The sequence below is a fragment of the Gorilla gorilla genome, chromosome 19, assembly GCF_029281585.2.
Source record: "Gorilla gorilla gorilla isolate KB3781 chromosome 19, NHGRI_mGorGor1-v2.1_pri, whole genome shotgun sequence".
Taxonomy (NCBI): Eukaryota; Metazoa; Chordata; class Mammalia; order Primates; family Hominidae; genus Gorilla; species Gorilla gorilla.
Genome location: NC_073243.2, coordinates 68,221,321 through 68,244,170, shown reverse-complemented (window position 1 = coordinate 68,244,170; position 22,850 = coordinate 68,221,321). Strand labels below are relative to the sequence as shown.

The window sequence follows — 22,850 nt, the reverse complement described above, 5'->3', positions numbered from 1 at the left end:
TAGGAACTAGATAATATTTATTTGTGACAATGGTGGAAATCCTTAAGGGTGATCTTTGTTGTGGTTACTTCTCAAAAGTTTGTCAAGTTTTAATTTATTTTTGACCTTTCATAACAGGATTGACAATTGCCAAACGCATCCAGATTTCTGATTTACCTCAATTAGTTGCTGCTTTTCACAGTTTAGTGGGTTTGGCAGCTGTACTTACTTGCATAGCTGAGTACATTATAGAATATCCACATTTTGCTACGGATGCAGCAGCAAATCTCACCAAGATTGTGGCCTACCTCGGCACTTACATTGGTGGCGTCACCTTTAGTGGGTCTCTCATTGCCTATGGAAAATTGCAGGGTAAGTGATTCAGCATAACATAGAGGTAAATATCTATCGTTTAGGGCATTTAGGGATCCATTTTAATTTCAGAAAATACATTAACAGGGCTGGGCGCGATGGCTCATGCCTGCAATCCAGCACTTTGGGAGGCTGAGGTGGGAGGCTCTCGAGCCCAGGAGTTCAAGACCAGCCTGGGCAACATAGCGAGACCCTATCTCTACTTTTTATAAAAAATAAAATATTACTACTAATAAAAAAGATTAAAAAAATGCCTTAACAGTAAAATTTGTTAGGTGAAGAGTATTCGTATAGCACTCAGAAATTGTAAGAGTTTTTTTCCCCTCATCCTTCCCCTTTATTGATACTTAGTAAGTCTCATAAAGCTTTGAAGCTATTTCATTTGCAGACAGCTAATGGAGGAAATTAGTGAACAGAAATTTGCATGGAGGGACTAGTTGACTTTTGATAATACATGTGAACTAAACAGCATCCTCATAATCCTTGGTTAGAGATGACTGTGTAGAATTCACAGAAATGAACTTTATATATTTTCCAAAATAGAAGCTTATTAAATAAGTTTGTGTGAGTAGTAAACAGTACTTATTTTGAAAACAAATACGCACTTTAGGACTGTAGCGTGACAACTTTTGCTGCTGGTAAAGTCAATCATGAAAATGGAAGTGGAGAAAAAACCCTACAGAGGCTGCTGTCAGTGTTTTTACAAAAAAGTCTCTAGAGAAACTAGTTTGTGATTTAAAAACATGGTCTTGCCTCTCAGTAATAAAGTCATGAAAATTAAGTGGGGAACTTCCATGAAACTTGAACATCATAAAAGAACTTCAAGTCTCAAACATTGTTATCTCATGCTTTGCCTTTAGGAACAAATAACAAACAAGTTTTCTTCTTCCTTGGGCTCAGCTGATAGAATCCGAAATATTAGTATGCTAGGATTCCATATTGAAGTTCTATTTATTTATTTTTACTTTTTTATGCTTTATTTTTGTCAGAAGTCTGGCATGCATGAAGTTTTAAATAAATAAAGCCACACTTAACAACTTCCGTGTTGGTCATACATGAGAAAATAACTTTTTAAGATTTCATGACAGAGGAAAGAAATTGTTTTGTGATCAAAATAGGGAAAAGAATAGTGAAGTCGAACCATAGTTTTTCTGCCTCTATTCATGTTTATTATGTGTAATAATTCTAATTTGCTTTTATGTTTCATATCTGGTGATATAAAGTAATATTTTAAATAGCATGTTATTCTAATGTTAAATTTTGGTAGTTTAGGATTAAAAGACACACTTGGGTGTGTGTGAGGGAGTTTCTTACAACACATTCTGAATCGTAACTACTATGTGCTTGGCTGTAGGTCTCCTGAAATCTGCCCCTCTCCTACTGCCTGGAAGGCACTTACTCAATGCAGGCTTACTGGCTGCTAGTGTGGGCGGGATAATCCCATTCATGGTGGACCCAAGCTTTACCACTGGCATCACCTGTCTGGGTTCAGTGTCTGCTCTCTCTGCTGTCATGGTAAGAAGTCAGAGATTGAAAAGTACATATTTGGTGAAGAACTGGGAATATTTTGTTAGATTAAAGTGTAATCATATTTTTATCTCTTCAAGAACCTTGATGGAATAAAAATGTTTTAAAATTATGTCACATGTGCAGCTTTTTAGAATCTGGGAAACATAGAAGAGTGTAGGAAGAACATTATTCTTTCTTGCAACTTAATTGTTCATTTTAAAGTTGTCACATGAGACACCTTTATTGCTCTGGAGTCTTTTCACCGGATCAATGTGTTGGTGAACAGGAGCTTAAAAAGGCCAAGGGTTTCAATGTATTAGGTGCCTACTATATGACAAGCCCTACAAAATAGTGCTTCGGGGTTTATACAATACAAGTAAGATAGTCTCTGCCCACTAGTTGCTCTTACATCATTGGAAGATATGACATGAAATCAAATAAGTATAAAATGAAATGCAGTTAAAAACCCTGTATGCTCAGTGAGAGTATTCAGTGAAGGCTTTTATGATAGGTTTGGCTTTCTTCTTTCTCTGCAATTTTTATATTTAGTGTATTGAAACACACAGTAGTTTTTAGTTGTCTATGTGACAGTCTGGCATCTTATATCAATGTATGATGCTGTTTCATGCAGCGCTATTTACTGTTATTCACTGTTACTCATGTTCTTTCAGTGTGTAATCTATAGACAAGGTTTATATTTAAGTTAAAAAAATTATCTACAGTAACTAATACAAAGTTAGACACATAGCAATTGCTTATGAAATACTTACTGGCTCCTTGATTGAGAAACACCTAATTTATAGTGTAAAAATAATACTTATTTTTGTGTGATCATGGGAGTTAGGTCATGATTTTAACACAGAAACTTTAGAACACTGAAAAGTAAATTAAAATCTCATCTTTATATTCACACTCATGGTCTGATTTTATTCTGGCTTATTGCACTGGTTTTTGTTTTAAACAAAAGAAAAATAATTTTGATATTTTTAATCTAATAAAGCAGAATAGGTTAATGAAGTCTCAAAATAAAAGATATACAAATGTGACTGGGCGAGGTGGCTCATGACTGTAATCCCAGCACTTTGGGAGGCCGAGGTGGGTGGATCACCTGAGGTCAGGAGTTTGTGACTAGCCTGGCCAACATGGTGAAACCCCGTCTCTACTAAAAATACAAAAATAAGCCGGGTGTGGTGGTCTGTGCCTGTATTCCCAGCTGCTCGGGAGACTGAGGCAGGAGAATCGCTTGAACCTGGGAGGCGGAGGTTGCAGTGAGCCGAGATCATGCCATTGCACTCCAGCCTGGGTGACAAAGCAAGACTCTGTCTCAAAAAAAAAGAAAGAAAAAAAGATATACAAATCTAAAACTTTAAGAATTGTTGTTTTTGGGAAGCAGTGAATATGATATTTAAAGGATTTATTGGTTCTATGAGAATGTCTGACTAAGACAAAGTATTTTTTGAATTTATTTTATTGCTTTTGGCTTAAATGAGTAATACATGAATATGCTCTCATTGTAACAAACAAAAAAAGGTAAAAACATGTGAAATAAAAAGCAAAAAGCTTTTTCCTTTCCTGTGTTTAGTAATTTCGAGTTGTATCGTGGACATTGTTAATGATACATTATAGACATTTTGGATGTTATGTTATATTCCTTCAAAGGGTATTGATTATTATTATTTATTTATGTGTTTTTGTAGCCAGCTAACTTGGCTAAACTCAAATTCCAAATTTTGACTCCCTTATGGTGGGTGGTGGGGGGCAGCTGAAATCTATTGTTATTTTATCCTTAACAGGATTGCTTGGAGTCTGTCTCACATATGTGTAGTTCAAGAGTCATCCAGAGATTTGAGTAGAATTTATAAACAGAAACTGGGACTCCTTCTCTCTAGCCTGCTTCTTTGTGGGATTCCCGTTATTACTTTCCAGCTGCCTTAGTCATCTCAAATGCTATCTTCAGGATCTTCAAGCCAGTAAGACTGTGGGCTTATATTTTATAATTTCCTTAACTGGTACCAACAGGGGATTGCCCTCAGTCTAAAGCCATAAAAACTGGGAAATTCACTTAGTGTCGTTATATTTTTCCAAATGTAGACACTTCTCCAGTTTCTGCCTGCTTTTCATCACTGAAAAGTGTTTTTTTTAAAATGTAGGGATTTTTTTTTAGGGGGGTGGGTGGCTCAGTGTTTATAGTTGTTATACCTGTGGAAGTGTTGGTCAGATGGGAGACACTTATTACCGGAAGTGGAACTTATATGTAAATATATTAATGGGAAAACTAGAATAATTAAGGAGCAAAATGTTAAATGTCAGAGGTTTTATTTTTATGTTATTAATTTTGAGTTCTGATTTGATTGTTGTTCTAGGGTGTGACTTTGACAGCTGCTATTGGGGGTGCTGACATGCCCGTCGTTATCACTGTGCTGAACAGCTACTCAGGCTGGGCCCTGTGTGCAGAGGGCTTCCTGCTCAACAACAATCTGCTGACCATCGTGGGTGCACTCATAGGCTCGTCTGGTGCTATCCTGTCATACATCATGTGTGTGGTAAGAAACAACACATGCATGAAACAAAAGGAAATGGCTTCCTGAAAACATGGATGTGCATGTCATTTCTTTTATTAGCCATAAAAATGAATATTGTAGGCTGGGCATGGTAGCTCACGCCTGTAATCCCAGCACTTTAGGAGGCCAAGGCAGGTGGATCACGAGGTCAGGAGTTCAAGACCAGCCTGCCCAAGATAGTAAAACCCTGTCTCTACTAAAAATACAAAAATTAGCCAGGCGTTGTGGTGGGTGCCTGTAATCCCAGCTACTTGGTAGGCCGAGGCAGAGAATTGCTTGAACCCAGGAGGCAAAGGTTGCAGTGACTGAGATCATGCCACTGTACTCCAGCCTGGGTGACATAGCGAGACTCCATCTCAAAAGAAAAAAAGAAAAGAGTATGGTAGCTTTGAATTCTCTTCAGCAGACATAGCAGAGTATTTCATTTGCATAAATTTCCAAGACTGCCTTTAAGGTACCCAACTGTAAATAATTAGGAAAATTAAATAGAAAGATGAAAATCTTCTGGTGCCTCTCTCCATCTGGAGATAAACAGGTAAGATTTTGGTTTATTTCCTTATGTATGGCATATCTGTGTATTTACTTGTCTGACCATGTTGTATATTGTCCTACATTTAAAAAACTTATATACTATATTGTTGACTTTTTGTCACTAAAAATTCTTTTAAAATATTATTTTAAGAGACTTTATCCTGATCCATCATATGGATATACAAAATTTATTTAATTTGCCCTTAATGCTATACATATGAAGTTGTTTGGTTTTGATTTCTCTTTGTACATATCTTTGACATTTCAGATTTTTGTCTTAAGATAGATTCCTAGAATTTATAGGCTCATTATACTTATAGCCATGTTTCTGGAAAGGTTGTTCTAATTTACACTCCCGTTGGTCATCTGTGAGAGTTTCTACCTTAGAAGTTTTGTGGTCAGCATGATGGTTTTTTAAAATAAGAACAGAAAAAAGTAACAACACTAATACTTCCTAGCTTTTCTGTTTGTTTCAAGTTCTCTTCTTGATGGCAAGAAGATGTTCTGCAAATATTATAATTAAAGGTTTGAGTAGAACTTTTTTTTCAAATTATAGATGTTATTTTCTAAATAATACTTTTGAATAATTGTTAAAGTACAAGTATGAAACTAAATGAAAGCAGAACGTGATTTTACACTGATAAATAATTTAGACAAGAAAGGGATCTATATTAGTCCATTCTCACACTGCTGTAAAGAACTACCTCAGACTGGGTAATTTATGAAGTAAAGAGGTTTAATTGACTCACAGCTCCACAGGCTTAACAGGACGCATGACTGTGAGGCCACAGGAAGCTTACAATCATGGCAGAAGGTGAATGGGAAGCAAGCACATCTTACCATAGTGGAGAAGGGGAGAGAGTGAAGGGGGATGTGCCACACACTTTTAAAGCACCAGATCTCGTGAGAACTCACTAGCATAAGAACAGCAAGGCAGAAGTCAGCCCCCATAATCCATCACCTTCCACCAGGTGCCCCCGTGGCATGTGGGGATTACAATTCGACATGAGATTTGGGTAGGGACTCAGAGCCAAACCATATCAGATACTTACTCTACCTTCATTCTTTTATTATAATATTTTAAAAAACTCCCTTATTTTACAACTCAGGATTTTTCTTATGATTTAACTGAAAATCTCATTGTAATTTGGAAGGCTGAAGTATCTTTTCATGGTAAAAAATATTTTTGTTTCTTAGGCTATATTGCAAAACAAAGGATTTGATAGCCCAAATTCAAAACAAGCTAAGTAAGGGGTTTTAAAATTAAATCGCCTAAATTACCTGGGGAATTTGGAAAGGTGAAGGTTTATGTATCCTATTTGAAAAGTGTCAGGCTTTGTGACAGAAAGAAGAAACATTTGCGAAGAAGAAATGTTTATGAAATTGTACTAGAAATGCAGTTTTCTGTAAAAGTAAACTTTTAACCCTTAGTTTGATTTTGCTTCAGTTGATGAATTTGAATGACCAGCAGGGGGCAGCAGATTTTCATTATTACTTAAACTTGCGGTTTGTCAGAAAGTGGCTTTTAAAGTTAAATGGGAGGATTTGAAGGATTTGAATGTTAACAAAGCCTATGGCATGCTGATATGGGGAGAGGAGGGAAGAAGACTTGTTTCTAGTTCTTGAAATGTCAGCATGGGTAATTTCTCATTTTATCCTTTTTAAAAAATGGTTTTCTTTAGGTTTTTAAATTTATAAAGAGTATTCCCCACATTTCTGTCTGTGTCTCTCTTATTACTCTCTTTTTCCTTCTTCACTTAGTGTCTTTTATTATTATTAGTTATAGCAACCATAGTAAGTCTTACAGTAACTCTTCTGTAACACTAGAATAAGGTAGTAAGAGGTACTTGTTGAAAGTACTCTCTTCTACGTGTTCTGCAATTATATCATCTTTCTCTTATTTTTCTTACTCTTTTATTTTTTTGATATGTTTTCTCTAGGTCTTCTATTTCTTTTCTTTCCATTTCACTGCCACAGGTATGCCACTTACCATCAGCATTCCATAGATATTTTGTATTCCTATTCTGTATATAGAACTACCAAATTATTCTGATAGCTGCCTGAGACCATAAATATCATATTGGGTCAGATTAATAATTTGGATTCAAGAACAGTTGGAGTTTTAATTAAAAAAAAAATTCTGGCCAGGTGCCGTGGCTCATACCTGTAATTCTAGCACTTTGGGAGGCTAAGGCAGGTGGATCAATTGAGTCCAGGAGTTCAAGACCAACCTGGGCAACATGATAAAACCCTGTCTCTACAAAAAATATAAAAGTTAGCTGGGCATGGTGGCACATGCCTATAGTCCCAGCTACTTGGGGGGCTGAGGCAGGAGGATGACCTGAACCTGGGGAGGTTGAGGCTGCAATGAGCTGTGATTGTACCACTGGACTGCAGCCTAGGTGACAGAGTGAGACCCTGTCTCAAAAAAAAAAAAAAAATTCCAATTAGTTAAAGATGTTTAATGTAGGAAATTTGGAAGAATCAGAAAAGGATAAATAAAAAAATAAAATCACCTAAACTTCCATTACCACTTAACTATTAACATTCTAGTCTTTTTTATATGAATATGTTTAAATACATTCTATTTAATATATTATGTAATTGTCTAACCTTAATTTTAATTAAGGTTTAATTAATGTTTAATTTTCTAATAATTTTTAGCTCCTAGTATTATAGCAAACAGATATTACCATAATCTATTTATTCAAATTCATATTAGTTGTTTTTAACTTTCTTTTTTTTTTTGGTTGCAGTTTTCCTTCTTCTACATCCTTGATTATTTCCTTAGGTCCAGTTTTTATAAGTGCAATTACATGGTCAAAGGGAGTAAGAAGTTTTTGTTGGCTTTTGATATTGCTAAATTGATCTTCACAAAGGATTCACCAGTCAAAGCTCTTACTTGTGATGTGCAATGTGTTTGTCTTACTGTATGATCTCTACTCCTAGGCATTGTTACAAAACAAGTCAGAAACCAACAAATACAAGCCTGTCATATTTTTCAATTTTGAAGATGGAAATTATCTTTTCTTCTACAATTTTCTGATTTCTCACTTTTTACATTAACCTTCATTGATAAACCTTCTTTATGCTTCTTTATTATAGGAAATTATAGGAGATTTATTCAGTTTCTTCATGGCTGTGCTTAGTGGCTCTAGGTAGATCAGTATAATCATAAAAATGAAATAGCTACTCAAAATTGGCCATTAGTGCAACGTAGCAGGCATTATGCTGGGTGCTTTACAAAATATAGCTCATTTAATCCCCACACAAATTCTGGAGGTAGGAAATATTATTCTCATTTTACTGAGAAAGTATTGTAAGGCATCATTTATTATTCACCTTTGTGTTTGTGGAGTCTGGCCAAGTACCTGGCACATTCACACAAATTGGTTTGTTAAATGAACATTAGAGAAATGTTTTATTTGTTAACTTATTTCATGTTTTAGAATCTTCTCCAGATAGACTATGATAGCAGATATAGCAGAGTTAATATGGTACCAGTATGTTGACCTTCACTCTTATTTATTGAAGGAAACACGCAAGTCCAAACTAGAACAGGGTGATTTTATTATGTGTGAGGGAATGGAATGCACCCCAAGTGGCTAACCAGCAATCCCTAAAATTGAATTTTTGTTCCGTTGGGTGTCCTCTGAGCTCAGTGCTATGGTTACACAATACCCAAGATTATAAAAACTGAAAAATGTTGACAGTGTCCAAACAACCAATTCAAATGAATGATATCCAAATATCATATAGACATTAACCTCTTTATGATTTTACAGTTTCTTTGTTTGTGATAGTATCCAGATTGCCTCAGAAATAGAGGTCTTACAAAAATTGAACAGCATTTTCAGATCGAATTTTCTGATTTTTGCACTTTGCTGCTTGGTTCCAAATAAAAATAGAACAGAATGAAGTGGATCAAAAGCCAAATCAAAAATATTTTTTCCTTTGTGATTAATTAATTAGTATCTACAAAGCATTGAAATGAGAGATGCTAGTAAATGGTATATATGTTATTATTGCTTTGGCTTTGTCAGTTTTATGACCTTTCCTTTGCTTTCAGATTTATTTCTTACAGTGTATTCAGAATTATGTGAATTAGGATTCTCTTTAATGTAGAATGCAATTTTAATTATTGGCTTAATAGCTTAAAACGAACAGTCTTAAACAGTCTTGCAAATTCTTTGTCTTGGAAGCTGGGAACTGTTCAATCTCTGGAACAGTGGTCATAGGATAGTCTCATTAATCATTTAAGCCGGCAAAAAAAAAAAAAAAAAAAAGAAAAGAAGAGAAAGAACCAAAACAAAACCATAAATGCTAAACATTTGTTGAGAATGTGATGTTGCAATGGTAAATTTAGAGATAAAAATAATTTCGTTTTTAAGAGACCACATGGAATTGTTATAGCTTAATGATGATGTAATTGTGGATACATGTTTAACAAGTTGACTATGATGGTTAAACTACTGTGTGGTTCCTTTTTTTTCTCCCTAAGATGCCATCAGAAGTGGGTACCCATTAATTAAATGTCCTCAGAGATTCTTTCCTTCTTCTTCATTCAGTTTTATAGGAGGAAATAATGGTTCCTTTTAAGCCGAGTTAGAATAAAATGGTTTATTTATCCCTCTCCTCTGTCCCTCTACATCTGTACAGCGGTACATCTACTGCTGTGATCTTCTGCAGGACTGTATAATAAGGGTGATGAAACCTCTTTGTTCACTGGATTTTTTTTTCTGGTATTTTATTTATTATTATTATATATATATTTTTAGTATTTATTGATCATTCTTGGGTGTTTCTCGGAGAGGGGGATTTGGCAGGGTCATAGGACAATAGTGGAGGGAAGGTCAGCAGATAAACAAGTGAACAAAGGTCTCTGGTTTTCCTAGGCAGAGGGCCCTGCCGCCTTCCGCAGTGTTTGTGTCCCTGGGTACTTGAGATTAGGGAGTGGTGATGACTCTTAATGAGCATGCTGCCTTCAAGCATCTGTTTAACAAAGCACATCTTGCACCGCCCTTAATCCATTTAACCCTTAGTGGACACAGCACATGTTTCAGAAAGCACGGGGTTGGGGGCAAGGTCATAGATTTACAGCATCCCAAGGCAGAAGAATTTTTCTTAGTACAGAACAAAATGGAGTCTCCTATGTCTACTTCTTCCTATACAGACACAGTAACAATCTGATCTCTCTTTCTTTTCCCCACATTTCCCCCTTTTCTATTCGACAAAACCGCCATCGTCATCATGGCCCGTTCTCAATGAGCTGTTGGGTACACCTCCCAGACGGGGTGGCGGCCGGGCAGAGGGGCTCACTTCCCAGATGGGGCAGCCAGGCAGAGGCGCACCCCACCTCCCGGACGAGGCGGCAGGCTGGGCGGGGGCTGCCCCCCACCTCCCCGACGGGGCGGCTGCTGGGCGGAGACGCTCCTCACTTCCCGGACGGGGTGGCTGCCAGGTGGAGGGGCTCCTCACTTCCCAGATGGGGCGGCCGGTCAGAGATGCTCCTCACCTCCCAGACAGGGTGGCAGCGGGGCAAAGACACTCCTCAGTTCCCAGACGGGGTCGCGCCTGGGCAGAGGCGCTCTTCACATCTCAGACGGGGCGGCGGGGCAGAGGCGCTCCCCACATCCCAGACTATGGGCGGCCGGGCAGAGACGCTCCTCACTTCCTAGACCAGATGACGGCCGGGAAGAGGTGCTCCTCACTTCCCAGACTGGGCGGCAGGGCAGAGGGGCTCCTCACATCCCAGACGATGGGCGGCGAGGCAGAGACACTCCTCACTTCCTAGACGGGGTGGCGGCAGGACAGAGGCTGCAATCTCGGCACTTTGGGAGGCCAAGGCAGGCGGCTGGGAGGGGGAGGTTGTAGCGAGCCGAGAGCACGCCACTGCACTCCAGCCTGGGCAACATTGAGCACTGAGTGAGCGAGACTCCGTCTGCAATCCCGGCACCTCGGGAGGCCAAGTCTGGCAGATCACTCGCGGTCAGAAGCTGGAGACCAGCCCGGCCAACACGGCGAAACCCCGTCTCCACCAAAAACGAAAACCAGTCAGGTGTGGCAGCGTGTGCCTGCAATCCCAGGCACTCAGCAGGCTGAGGCAGGAGAATCAGGCAGGGAGGTTGCAGTGAGCCGAGATGGCGACAGTACAGTCCAGCCTCAGCTCGGCATCAGAGGGAGACAGTGCAGAGAGGGAGGGGGAGGGGGAGAAGGAGAGGGAGAGGGAGATCTATTTTTTTTTTTTTCCTGCCTCAGGTTTATTTGTACAAATAGCACAGGAGGACCCCAGCCCCATGCAGATGGTAGCCCAGGGACGGGGGTGGGGGGGTCGCACCAGTCCTTCTGTCCTCACGTTGGCAGAGATATCTACTCTGAAGGCTTTGTAGGGGCCTGGGTACCTTTGGGAGCCTGAGCTGGAACTGAAGCTGGAGCTGCAGCCTGGGCCTTGGTTTGATCCTTGGCCTTGGCCTTTGGCCGGCACAGCCTGGGCCCCTTGGCAATACAGGCACGAGCATGCTTCCCAAGCTTGGGGTGGGCAATGTAGGCAAGTGGATCGAGCTTGCGGCTGACACCCTTTGGGATCTTGGGCTTAACCTCCTTGGGCTTTACGAGGGCCTTGATAGCCTTGGCATGTGCACTCATGGCGTTGGCATTGTTGGCCTGCACCTTCTTTAGGCCCTTCTTGTTGTGCTTCTTGGCAAAGTGCACGTTCCTCAGGAACTTGGGGTCCACCCCCTTAAGAGATTCGTATCTTTGTGATCGGGGTTTCTTGATACCATTTCTGTGCCATTTTCGGGACTGGTTGTGTGTGGTGTGGTTCTTGGACTTGGCCATGTCTGCACCTTAAGCTGCACGTCCCAAAGTGCCTAGAACCCTATTTTTTATTATTATACTTTAAGTTCTAGGGTACATGTGCACAACGTGCAGGTTTGTTACATATGTATACATGTGCCATGTTGGTGTGCTGCACCCATTAACTCATTTACATTAGGTATATCTCCTAATGCTATCCCTCCCCACTCCCTCCACCCCACGACAGGCCCTGGTGTGTGATGTTTCCTTTCCTGTGTCCATGTGTTCTCATTGTTCAATTCCCACCGATGAATGAGAACACACAGTGTTTGGTTTTCTGTCCTTGTGATAGTTTGCTGAGAATGATGGTTTCCAGCTTCATCCATGTCCATGCAAAGGGCATGAACTCATCCTTTTTTATGGCTGCATAGTATTCCATGGTGTATATGTGCCACATTTTCTTAATCCAGTCTACAATCGATGGACATTTGGGTTGGTTCCAAGTCTTTGCTATTGTGAATAGTGCCGCAATAAACATATACGTGTGCATGTGTCTTTATAGCAGCATGATTTATAATCCTTTGGGTATATACCCCAGTAATGGGATGGCTGGGTCAAATGGTATTTCTAGTTCTAGATCCTTGAGGAATCGCCACACTGTCTTCCTCAATGGTTGAACTAGTTTACAGTCCCACCAACAGTGCAAAAGTGTTCCTATTTCTCCACATCCTCGCCAGCACCTGTTGTTTCCTGACTTTTTACTGATCGCCATTCTAACTGGTGTGAGATGGTGTCTCAATGTGGTTTTGATTTACATTTCTCTGATGGCCAGTGATGATGAGCATTTTTTCATGTGTCCTTTGGCTGCATAAATGTCTTCTTTTGAGAAGCATCTGTTCATATCCTTTGCCCACTTGTTGATGGGGTTGTTTGTTTCTTTCTTGTAAATTTGTTTGAGTTCTTTGTAGATTCTAGATATTAGCCCTTTGTCAGATGAGTAGATTGTAAAAATTTTCTCCCATTCTGTAGGTTGCCTATTCACTCTGATGGTATTTTTTTTTTGCTGTGCAGTAGCTCTTTAGTTTAATTAGATCCCATTTTGTCAATTTTGGCTTTTGTTGCCATTGCTTTTGGAGTTTTATACATGAAGTCCTTGCCATGCCTATGTCCTGAATGGTATTGCCTAAGTTTTCTTCTGGGGTTTTTATGGTTTTAGGTCTAACATTTAAGTCTTTAATCCATCTTGAGTTAATTTTTGTATAAGGTGTAAGGAAGGGATCCACTTTCAGCTTTCTACATATGGCTAGCCAGTTTTCCCAGCACCATTTATTAAATAGGGAATCCTTTCCCCATTTCTTGTTTTTGTCAAATTTGTCAAAGATCAGATGGTTGTAGATGTGTGGTATTATTTCCGAGGGCTCTGTTCTGTTCCATTGATCTATATCTCTGTTTTGGTACCAGTACCATGCTGTTTTGGTTACTGTAGCCTTGTAGTATAGTTTGAAGTCAGGTAGCGTGATGCCTCCAGCTTTGTTCTTGGCTTAGGATTGACCTGGCAATGCAGGCTCTTTTTTTGTTCCATATGAACTTTAAAGTAGTTTTTTCCAATTTTGTGAAGAAAGTCATTGGTAGCTTGATGGGGATGGCATTGAATCTATAAATTACCTTGGGCAGTATGGTCATTTTCACAATACTGATTCTTCCTATCCATGAGCATGGAATGTTCTTCCATTTGTTTGTGTCCTCTTTTATTTCATTGAGCAGTGGTTTGTAGTTCTCCTTGAAGAGGTCCTTCACATCCCTTGTAAGGTGGATTCCTAGGTATTTTATTCTCTTTGAAGCAGTTGTGAATGGGAGTTCACTCATGATTTGGCTCTCTGTCTGTTATTGGTGTATAAGACTGCTTGTGATTTTTGCACATTGATTTTGTATCCTGAGACTTTGCTGAAGTTGCTTATCAGCTTAAGGAGATTTTGGGCTGAGACAATGGGGTTTTCTAGATATACAATCATGTCATCTGCAAACAGGGACAATTTGACTTCCTCTTTTCCTAATTGAATACTCGTTATTTCTTTCTCCTGCCTGATTGCCCTGGCCAGAACTTCCAACACTATGTTGAATAGGAGTGGTGAGAGAGGGCATCCCTGTCTTGTGGCCGTTTTCAAAGGGAGTGCTTCCAGTTTTTGCCCATTCAGTATGATATTGGCTGTGGGTTTGTCATAGATAGCTCTGATTATTTGGAGATACGTCCCATCAATACCTAATTTATTGAGAGTTTTTGGCATGAAGGGCTGTTGAATTTTGTCAAAGGCCTTTTCTGCATCTATTGAGATAATCGTGGTTTTTGTCATTGGTTCTGTTTATATGCTAGATTACGTTTATTGATTTGTGTATGTTGAACCAGCCTTGCATCCCAGGGATGAAGCCCACTTGATCATGGTGGATAAGTTTTTGATGTACTGCTGGATTCGGTTTGCGAGTGTTTTATTGAGGATTTTTGCATCGATGTTCATCAAGGATATTGGTCTAAAATTCTCTTTTTTTGTTGTGTCTCTGCCAGGCTTTGGTATCAGGATGATGCTGGCCTCATAAAATGAGTTAGGGAGGATTCCCTCTTTTTCTATTGATTGGAATAGTTTCAGAAGGAATGGTAGCAGCTCCTTCTTGTACCTCTGGTAGAATTCAGCTGTGAATCTGTCTGGTCCTGGACTTTTTTTGTTTGATAGGCTATTAATTGTTGCCTCAATTTCATAGCCTGTTATTGGTCTATTCAGGGATTCAGCTTCTTCCTGGTTTAGTCTTGGGAGGGTGTATGTGTCCAGGAATTTATCCATTTCTTCTAGATTTTCTAGCTTATTTGCATAGAGGTGTTTATAGTATTCTCTGATGGTAGTTTGTATTTCTGTGGGATCGGTGGTGATATTCTCCTTATCATTTTTTATTGTGTCTATTTGATTCTTGTCTCTTTTCTTCTTTATTAGTCTTGCTAGTGGTCTATCAATTTTGTTGATCTTTTCAGAAAACCAGCTCCTGGATTCATTGATTTTTTTGAATGGTTTTTTGTGTGTCTATCTCCTCCAGTTCTGCTCTGATCTTAGTTATTTCTCAACTCCTGTAGGCTTTTGAATGTGTTTGCTCTTGCTTCTCTAGTTCTTTTAATTGTGATGTTAGGGTGTCAATTTTAGATCTTTCCTGCTTTCTCTTGTGGGCATTTAGTGCTATAAATTTCCCTCTACACACTGCTTTGAATGTGTCCCAGAGATTCTGGTATGTTGTGTCTTTGTTCTCATTGGTTTCAAAGAACATCTTTATGTTTGCCTTCATTTCGTTATGTACCCAGTAGTCATTCAGGAGTAGGTTGCTCAGTTTCCATGTAGTTGAGTGGTTTTCAGTGAGTTTCTTCATCCTGAGTTCTAGTGTGATTGCACTGTGGTCTGAGAGACAGTTTGTTATAATTTCTGTTCTTTTACATTCGCTGAGGAGTGCTTTACTTCCACCTATGTGGTCAATTTTGGAATAAGTGCGGTGTGGTGCTGAGAAGAATGTGTATTCTGTTGATTTGGGGTGGAGACATTCTGTAGATGTCTCTTAGGTCCTGTTGGTGCAGAGTCGCGTTAAATTCCTGGATATCCTTGTTGACTTTCTGTCTCATTGATCTGTCTAATGTTGACAGTGGGGTGTTAAAGTCTCCCGTTATTATTGTGTGGGAGTCTAAGTCTCTTTGTAGGTCTCTAAGGACTTGCTTCATGAATCTGGGTGCCCCTGTATTGGGTGCATATATATTTAGGATAGTTAGCTCTTCTTGTTGAATTGATCCCTTTACCATTATGTAATGGTCTTGTCTCTTTTGATATTTGTTGGTTTAAAGTCTGTTTTATCAGCGACTAGTATTGTAACCCCTGCTTTTTTTTGCTTTCCATTTGCTTGGTAGATCTTCCTCCATCCCTTTATTTTGAGCCTATGCGTGTCTCTGCATGTGAGATGAGTCTTGTGAGTACAGCACACTGATGGGTCTTGACTCTTTATCCAATTTGCCAGTCTGTGTCTTTTAATTGGAGCATTTAGCCCATTTACATTTCAGGTTAATATTGTTATGTGTGAATTTGATCCTGTCATTATGATATTAGCTGGTTATTTTGCTCCTTAGTTGATGCAGTTTCTTCCTAGCCTCGATGGTCTTTACAATTTGGCATGTTTTTGCAGTAGCTGGTACTGGTTGTTGCTTTCCATGTGTAGTGCTTCCTTCAGGATCTCTTGTAAGGCAGGCCTGGTGGTGACAAAATCTCTCAGCATTTGCTTTTCTGTAAAGGATTTTATTTCTCCTTCGCTTATGAAGCTTAGTTTGGCTGGATATGAAATTCTGGGTTGAAAATTCTTTTCTTTAAGAGTGTTGAATATCGGCCCCCACTCTCTTCTGGCTTGTAGAGTTTCTGCTGAGAGATCAGCTGTTAGTGTGATGGGCTTCCCTTTGTGGGTAACCCGACCTTTCCTTCTCTCTGCCCTTAACATTTTTTCCTTCATTTCAACTTTGGCGAATGTGACAATTATGTGTCTTGGAGTTGCTCTTCTTGAGGAGTATCTCTGTGGTATTCTCTGTATTTCCTGAATTTGAATGTTGGACTGCCTTGCTAGGTTGGGGAAGTTCTCCCGGATAATATCCTGCAGAGTGTTTTCCAACTTGGTTCCATTCTCCTCATCACTTTCAGGTACATCAACGAGACGTAGATTTGGTCTTTTCACATTGTCCCATATTTCTTGGAGGCTTTCTTCATTTCTTTTTACTATTTTTTCTCTAAACTCTTCTCGCTTCATTTCATTCATTTGATCTTCAATCACTGATACCTTTTCTTCCAGTTGATCGAATCAGCTACTGAAACTTGTGCATTCAGCACGTAGTTTTCGTGCCATGGTTTTCAGCTCCATCAGGTCATTTAAGTACTTCTCTACACTGTTTATTCTAGTTAGCCATTCGTCTAATCTTTTTTCAAGGTTTTTAGCTTTTTGTGATTGGTTCAAACTTCCTCCTTTAGCTCGGAGAAGTTGGATTGTCTGAAGCCTTCTTCTCTCAACTTGTCAAAGTCATTCTCCATCCAGCTTTGTTCCGTTGCTGGCGAGGAGCTGTGTTCCTTTGGAGGGAGAGCGGCGCTCTGATTTTTAGAATTTTCAGCTTTTCTGCTCTGTATTTTCCCCATCTTTGTGGTTTTATCTACCTTTGGTCTTTGATGATGGTGACGTACAGATGAGGTTTTGGTGTGGATGTCCTTTCTCTTTGTTAGTTTTCCTTCTAACAGTCAAGACCATCAGCTGCAGGTCTGTTGGAGTTTGCTGGAGGTCCACTCCAGACCCTGTTTGCCTGGGTATCAGCAGTGGAGGCTGCAGAACCGTGAATATTGCTGAAAAGCAAATGTTGCTGCCTGATCGTTCCTCTGGAAGCTTCGTCTCAGGGGTACCCAGCCATGTGAGGTGTCAGTCTGCCCCTACTGGAGGGTGCCTCCCAGTTAGGCTACTCAGGGGTCAGGGACCCACTTGAGGAGGCAGTCTGTCCGTTGTCAGATCTCAAACTCCATGCTGGGAGAACCACTACTCTCTTCAAAGCTGTCAGACAGGGACATGTAAGTCTGCAGAGGTTTCTGCTGCCTTTTGTTTGGCTATGCCCTGCCCCCAGAGGTGGAGTCTACAGAGGTAGGCAGGCTTCCTTGAGCTGCGGTGGGCTCCACCCAGTTCGAGCTTCCCGGCTGCTTTATTTACCTACTCAAGGCTCAGCAATGGTGGGCGTCCCTCCCCCAGCCTTGCTGCCACCTTGCAGTTCGATCTCAGACTGCTGTGCTAGCAATGAACGAGGCTCTGTGGGCATGGGACCCTCTGAGCCAGGCATGGGCTATAATCTGGTGTGCCATTTGCTAAGACCGTTGGAAAAGCGCAGTAGTATTAGAGTGGGAGTGACCTGATTTTCCAGGTGCCCTCCATCACCGCTTCCCTTGGCTAGGAAAGGGTATTCCCTGACCCCTTGTGCTTCCCAGGTGAGGCAATGCCTCGCCCTGCTTCGGCTCATGCTTCGTGGACTGCACCCACTGTCTTACCCGCACTGTCCGACAAGCCCCAGTGTGATGAACCCGGTACCTCAGTTGGAAATGCAGAAATCACCCGTCTTCTGCATCTCTCATGCTGGTAGCTGTAGACTGGAGCTCTTCCTATTCGGCCATCTTGGAACCCAATCCTCACTGGACTCTTTTTTTAAAAAAGTTATCTATGACAGAAATATCTTAATGTCTGAAATAGTCCTTTAAATCAATTTTAAGGGCAAAAATTTGGTAGAACATATATTTTGATAACAATTTCAGAATTGTATAATTCAAAACTAGAAAGGATTAATCTAGATCAATGAGTTGAATGTTTGGGACGTCTCAGGTGTGGCTATTTGTGTTTCCATTAAACGTTGGTTTTAAATATGGGAGGAATGTGTTAGGAATTTAAAACACCATGTCAGCTAGGGATTGTGAGCTTAATTAAAAGCATTACTTTAGCTGGGCACTGTGGCTCATTCATGTAATCCCAGCACTTTGGGAGGCTGAGGCAGGCAGATCACTTGTGGTCAGGAGTTTGAGACCAGCCTGGCCAACATGGTGAAACCACATTTCTACCAAATATATAAAAAGTTAGCCAGGTGTGGTGGCATGCACCTGTAATCCCCGCTACTCTGGATGCTGAGGCAGGAAATCTCTTGAACCCAGGAGGCGGAGGTTGCAGTGAGCTGAGATCATGCCACTGCACTCCAGCCTGGGTGACAGAGCGAGACTCCATCTCAAAAAAAAAAAAAAAAAAAAGGCATCACTTTCATTCTTTCACCCTCTTATCCTTTAATAATACACGTAAAGACATTTCAGGTTTTATTTTGTATGTAATAATCTTAGACAAATTTGTCAGACTTTGGGCTCTGTAAAATGTCAATGTTGTGTCTGATAAACGAGTTTAGATTGAAAGAACAATTACAATTCTGGCAACATTTTGATTCATCATCTTTGAAAGTTACGTTATTTAGGCTTTATTAAAGTATGGCTTCTTGCTTATCTTCTGTGTCCCTTTTCCTCCCTGCCTTTGTCTGGGCCCTACTCAGCATAATGGAAATGTCTCCACCAAGCTGGTAGCAGGCTGAGCCATCATTGTGTGGGGTGGCCATAGTTGTCTTGATGTGGTACTTATCATTGAAGATCTTGGTGCTTTTTTACTTTTTTAATACTAAAGTGTTGTATTTTTAAAAAAAGCAATAGATTGACACTTACATAGCCTTTAAGTTGTATAACGAAGCAATAATATATTTATTACAGCACTTAAAATAGAGTTCAATAAGTTTTTGGAAATTTGTTCTGAAGTGATAAAGTCAGTTATGATTATGTAGAATGACAGTTTCGATCACATGCAGTGATTTTAATTCTTAAAATTCATTTGATTACTCAGAACAACTAGTTTTTTTTTCCCCTTTGTTTTACTACCCCACCTCCAGAGGTCTACAAATGAACTGTTTTCAAAACCAGATCAGTTACTGTAACATATTTCAGCAGTGGCATTCCTATGGTACATTCTTGAGTGATTATAAATGAGCATGAGAAGTTCATTTATCTTATTTTTCTTTTGAGATTATTTTTCTAGTTAAAAGAGTGAGTATAAATTTTAAAGAGTATATAACCTTATTCTTCTACCTATTTGGAAGTGAAATATTTTAGATTCCTAATGATGAACCCAGTTACTTCTATTAAAACTTAGGTATGGGGCTTTGTGGAGCTATAATTGATTTGGAAAATAAGGCAGTATCAACCCCCATATTTCTATTTTCTTGATGACAGAGGGCAGCAAAATTCTAGATGAAATGGATCTTTACTGTTTTGATTCTTACCAGTTGCTTCTTCACAGCTGGTATCTGTGAAGATGGAATCTGTAGCAGAATTCAGCTGAGAGATAAAATTGCTCAATCAGCATTCAGACAGTAATAAATAGATGTGATTTTTTCATTAGTTTATTAATTTTACTGATAAGTGTTTCTTGGTTTCTATTTTTTTTACTGAAAATATATCAGTGTGCAATTGATTTGATAGGGAAAAAGATAATGTGGTTCTCAGATATTTTCTGTCATTTCAATTTTTGAAGTGATTTTCAGAAACCAGTTGAAATTTATCTGATTAAAGTGTTTTAAATGATCAAATAAACCTTTTAAAATGATTCCAAATATCATACACACAACATTTGTACCATTCTCACAAAGTTATGTGTGTTAAACTCTCACAGCTGATAATTTGGCTTTCTAGGCAATGAATCGCTCCCTGGCTAATGTGATTCTTGGAGGCTATGGCACCACTTCAACAGCTGGTGGAAAACCCATGGAAATTTCTGGCACACATACGGAAATCAACCTTGACAATGCAATTGACATGATTCGAGAAGCTAATAGCATTATTATTACACCAGGTAAAGAAAAAAAGCAAAAGCAAATAACCTATAATAGCTGTTATAATTGATGACATTAAAATTTCTTATAATAGGAAAGTAGAATTGAAACTTCTTTAGTTTTGAAAATATAATGGAAACTTAATAGCAATTCTATGATTGCTAAGTGAAAAATACTGAGAATTCTCAGTTTAAATTAATATTTTGGAGATCGCATGGAAATTCTATAAATTCTTACAGTGGGTTCTAGCCATGTCTTTCTGTGATTATGTGTACATGTTTACATCATTTTCGAGTCTTTTTTCTTCTCATTGGTAATTTTTGGGCCCATTGTCAAGATTAAATTAGATATAGCATATGAAAGTCTTTAGCTCACTCATTAGAGTTGCTCAATAAATGTTATTGTTTTTTCAAAAATGATTATTTAAAAAATGATCAAGAATCATGTGGTTTTCAACAAAATGAGGCAATGTGGCCTAGTAGAAAGAGCTTGGTATGGAGTCACGATACTTCACTTTTGTTCTTAATTTTGCCTCTAACAATCTATGTGACATTGCCCAAGTCATTTAATCTCTCCAGGCCTCAATTTTCCAGTTTTCTGAGTTTTAGCTCAATTCTTCTTCACTGTTATCACAGGATGCTATGGTATTATGAGTCATACATTGGTTTCAGATTAAGATTTTAACTCTATCATGTTATCAAATGAGTTTTCTGTAAATAAAATCTACTGATTTGATATGTGAGTAGTTTACTAGTTAGTTATGTACTGAAGTAAAAATAGGAGACATTAGCTGAATTGAATGTTAAAGTGTAAGCCTTCTCAACTTGGGACAATATCACTTTTTAGGGGCATTTGAAATAGGTGGATTTGGGTTTTTGGTTGTCCAAAGATGGGACTGCTACTGTCAATTAGTGGATGGAAGCAGATAAATGAAATGTACTGTAACGTGTGGGACACTGCTGCATAATGAATCATCACACCCAAAGTAGCATTGGTCTTACCTATTGAGCAATGCTGTTCTGGAGTATAAAGGTGTAAAGATGTAGAGGACACAATCTATTTCCTCTAGGCACTTTCCATCTAGTGATTAAGTCAGATAGGTAGATCAGTAATGCAAGGTGGGTTATGACAAGGGCTAAACTGAACTATGTAGGCAGTTTTTCGATCACAAGGAACCTATGAAGGTTTGTAGGGCGGCGACGATTTGTTTTTAGGACTTAGAGAATAGATGGTGTTGGGATGGGAGAAGCCAATGGGAATAGCTTGAGCAGAGACTTGGCATTTGAAAAAACGGGGATAGAAAAGTGGGGACAGATGTGAGATTCATTGTGCAGGTAGAATGGACAGAAAGGAGGGTGAAGATGACTGAAGTTCTTGGTTATACCTGTAATAACATCAGAAATATGGAAACAGTTTTTAGAGTGTGGGGTGGGGGGAAATTTTGAGTTCTTTTTTTGAGACATTAAATTTGAGGTGAAGATGGGACAAGAGGCATGTTATACTGGCGCTCAAATGACAGGTCAAGCCTGCAGACAGATTGGGAATCATCAGATGGTTGTTGAAGCCATGAGATGAGCTGAAGGAGAATGTGAGGGGCAAAGTTAAAGCCCTTTGGAAACTTATATAAGCGGAGAAAAGGAGAAAAACTATTCAAGGAACTAGAGAAAGAATAATAACAAAGTTAGGCTGGGACAGGGGACCGCAGTGTCGTCAAAGCCAAGTATGAAGAGAGTTTAAAAACATGAGAGAGAGAGAGAGAGAGACAGAGACAGAGAAAGAGACAAGAGAGGGAACACCCAAGGGTGTGTGCAGTGTCGGGGGCGGGGGTGCACAGCAGCATGAGACACTACAGAAGATTGAGGAGCAATCATTATATTTTCAATTTCAAATTTAGGGCAATATTTTTAAAAGCCCAGCTTATAAATTTGCTTTCATTTCTAGTCCTGTTAAATGATTGTCTCTGTTGGCATAAACATGTGTTTTCATCAAGAGAGAAGTTGTACTTCATGTAATTTCAAAATAAAAAACACATTCTTCTGTGTTCTTAATGTTCCTTGCAGGCTATGGTCTCTGTGCAGCCAAAGCTCAATACCCCATTGCTGATTTGGTAAAGATGCTCACTGAGCAAGGCAAAAAAGTCAGGTAAGCGTTTGCAGTGGAGAGGCTTGCACTATGTGTAAAGATGTGTGTGTGGAGAAAAGGAAATACAGTGGACCCTTGAACAATGTAGGGGTTAGGGCACTGACCCGCCCATACAATTAAAAATCCGTGTATAACTTTTGACTCTCCAAAAACTTACCTACTAATGGCCTACTGCTGATCAGAATGCTTACTGATAACATAAACAAAATATGTATCAATTAACAAATTTTGTATATTATATGTATTAAATAGTAGAGAAAGGAAAATGTTACTAAGAAAATCATAAGGAAGAGAAAATATATTTACTATTCCTTAAGTGGAAGTGGATCATCATAAAGGTTTTCATCCTTGTCTTTACGTTGAGTGAGATGAGAAGAAGGAGGAAGAGGAGTTGTTGGTCTTGCTCTCATGAGTGGCAGCGGTAGAAGAAAATCTGTGGATAAGTGGACCCTCTCAGCTCAAACCCATGTTGTTCAAGGGTCAGCTGTATATGGCTTCTGAAAAAGATAACTGTTTCTTAA

At 39.3% G+C, this 22,850-nt stretch overlaps 2 protein-coding genes across 6 annotated transcripts in view; one reads left to right on the top strand and one right to left on the bottom strand.

The window, feature by feature from the left end:
• The window catches only part of NNT (nicotinamide nucleotide transhydrogenase), a 111,052-nt gene that overhangs the window by 54,978 nt on the left and 33,224 nt on the right, over nucleotides 1-22,850 (top strand). For all 5 annotated transcript variants that reach the window (XM_019013521.4, XM_055367498.2, XM_019013520.4 and 2 more), the window contains 5 exons: nucleotides 118-351; nucleotides 1,706-1,866; nucleotides 4,224-4,403; nucleotides 20,048-20,207; nucleotides 22,248-22,329. In XM_019013521.4, coding sequence (XP_018869066.1) covers nucleotides 118-351; nucleotides 1,706-1,866; nucleotides 4,224-4,403; nucleotides 20,048-20,207; nucleotides 22,248-22,329 — 817 coding nt within the window. The remainder of the gene's footprint in view (nucleotides 1-117; nucleotides 352-1,705; nucleotides 1,867-4,223; nucleotides 4,404-20,047; nucleotides 20,208-22,247; nucleotides 22,330-22,850) is intronic.
• On the bottom strand, nucleotides 11,188-11,823 carry LOC109023896 (large ribosomal subunit protein eL29-like). The gene has a single exon (XM_055367501.2). The coding sequence runs from the start codon at nucleotides 11,787-11,789 to the stop codon at nucleotides 11,322-11,324; it is 468 nt and encodes a 155-aa protein (XP_055223476.1). The 5' UTR covers nucleotides 11,790-11,823; the 3' UTR covers nucleotides 11,188-11,321.

Excerpts from the sequence above, each read along its gene's own strand:
- LOC109023896 (XM_055367501.2), bottom strand. The coding sequence starts at position 11,789 with ATGGCCAAGTCCAAGAACCACACCACACACAACCAGTCCCGAAAATGG.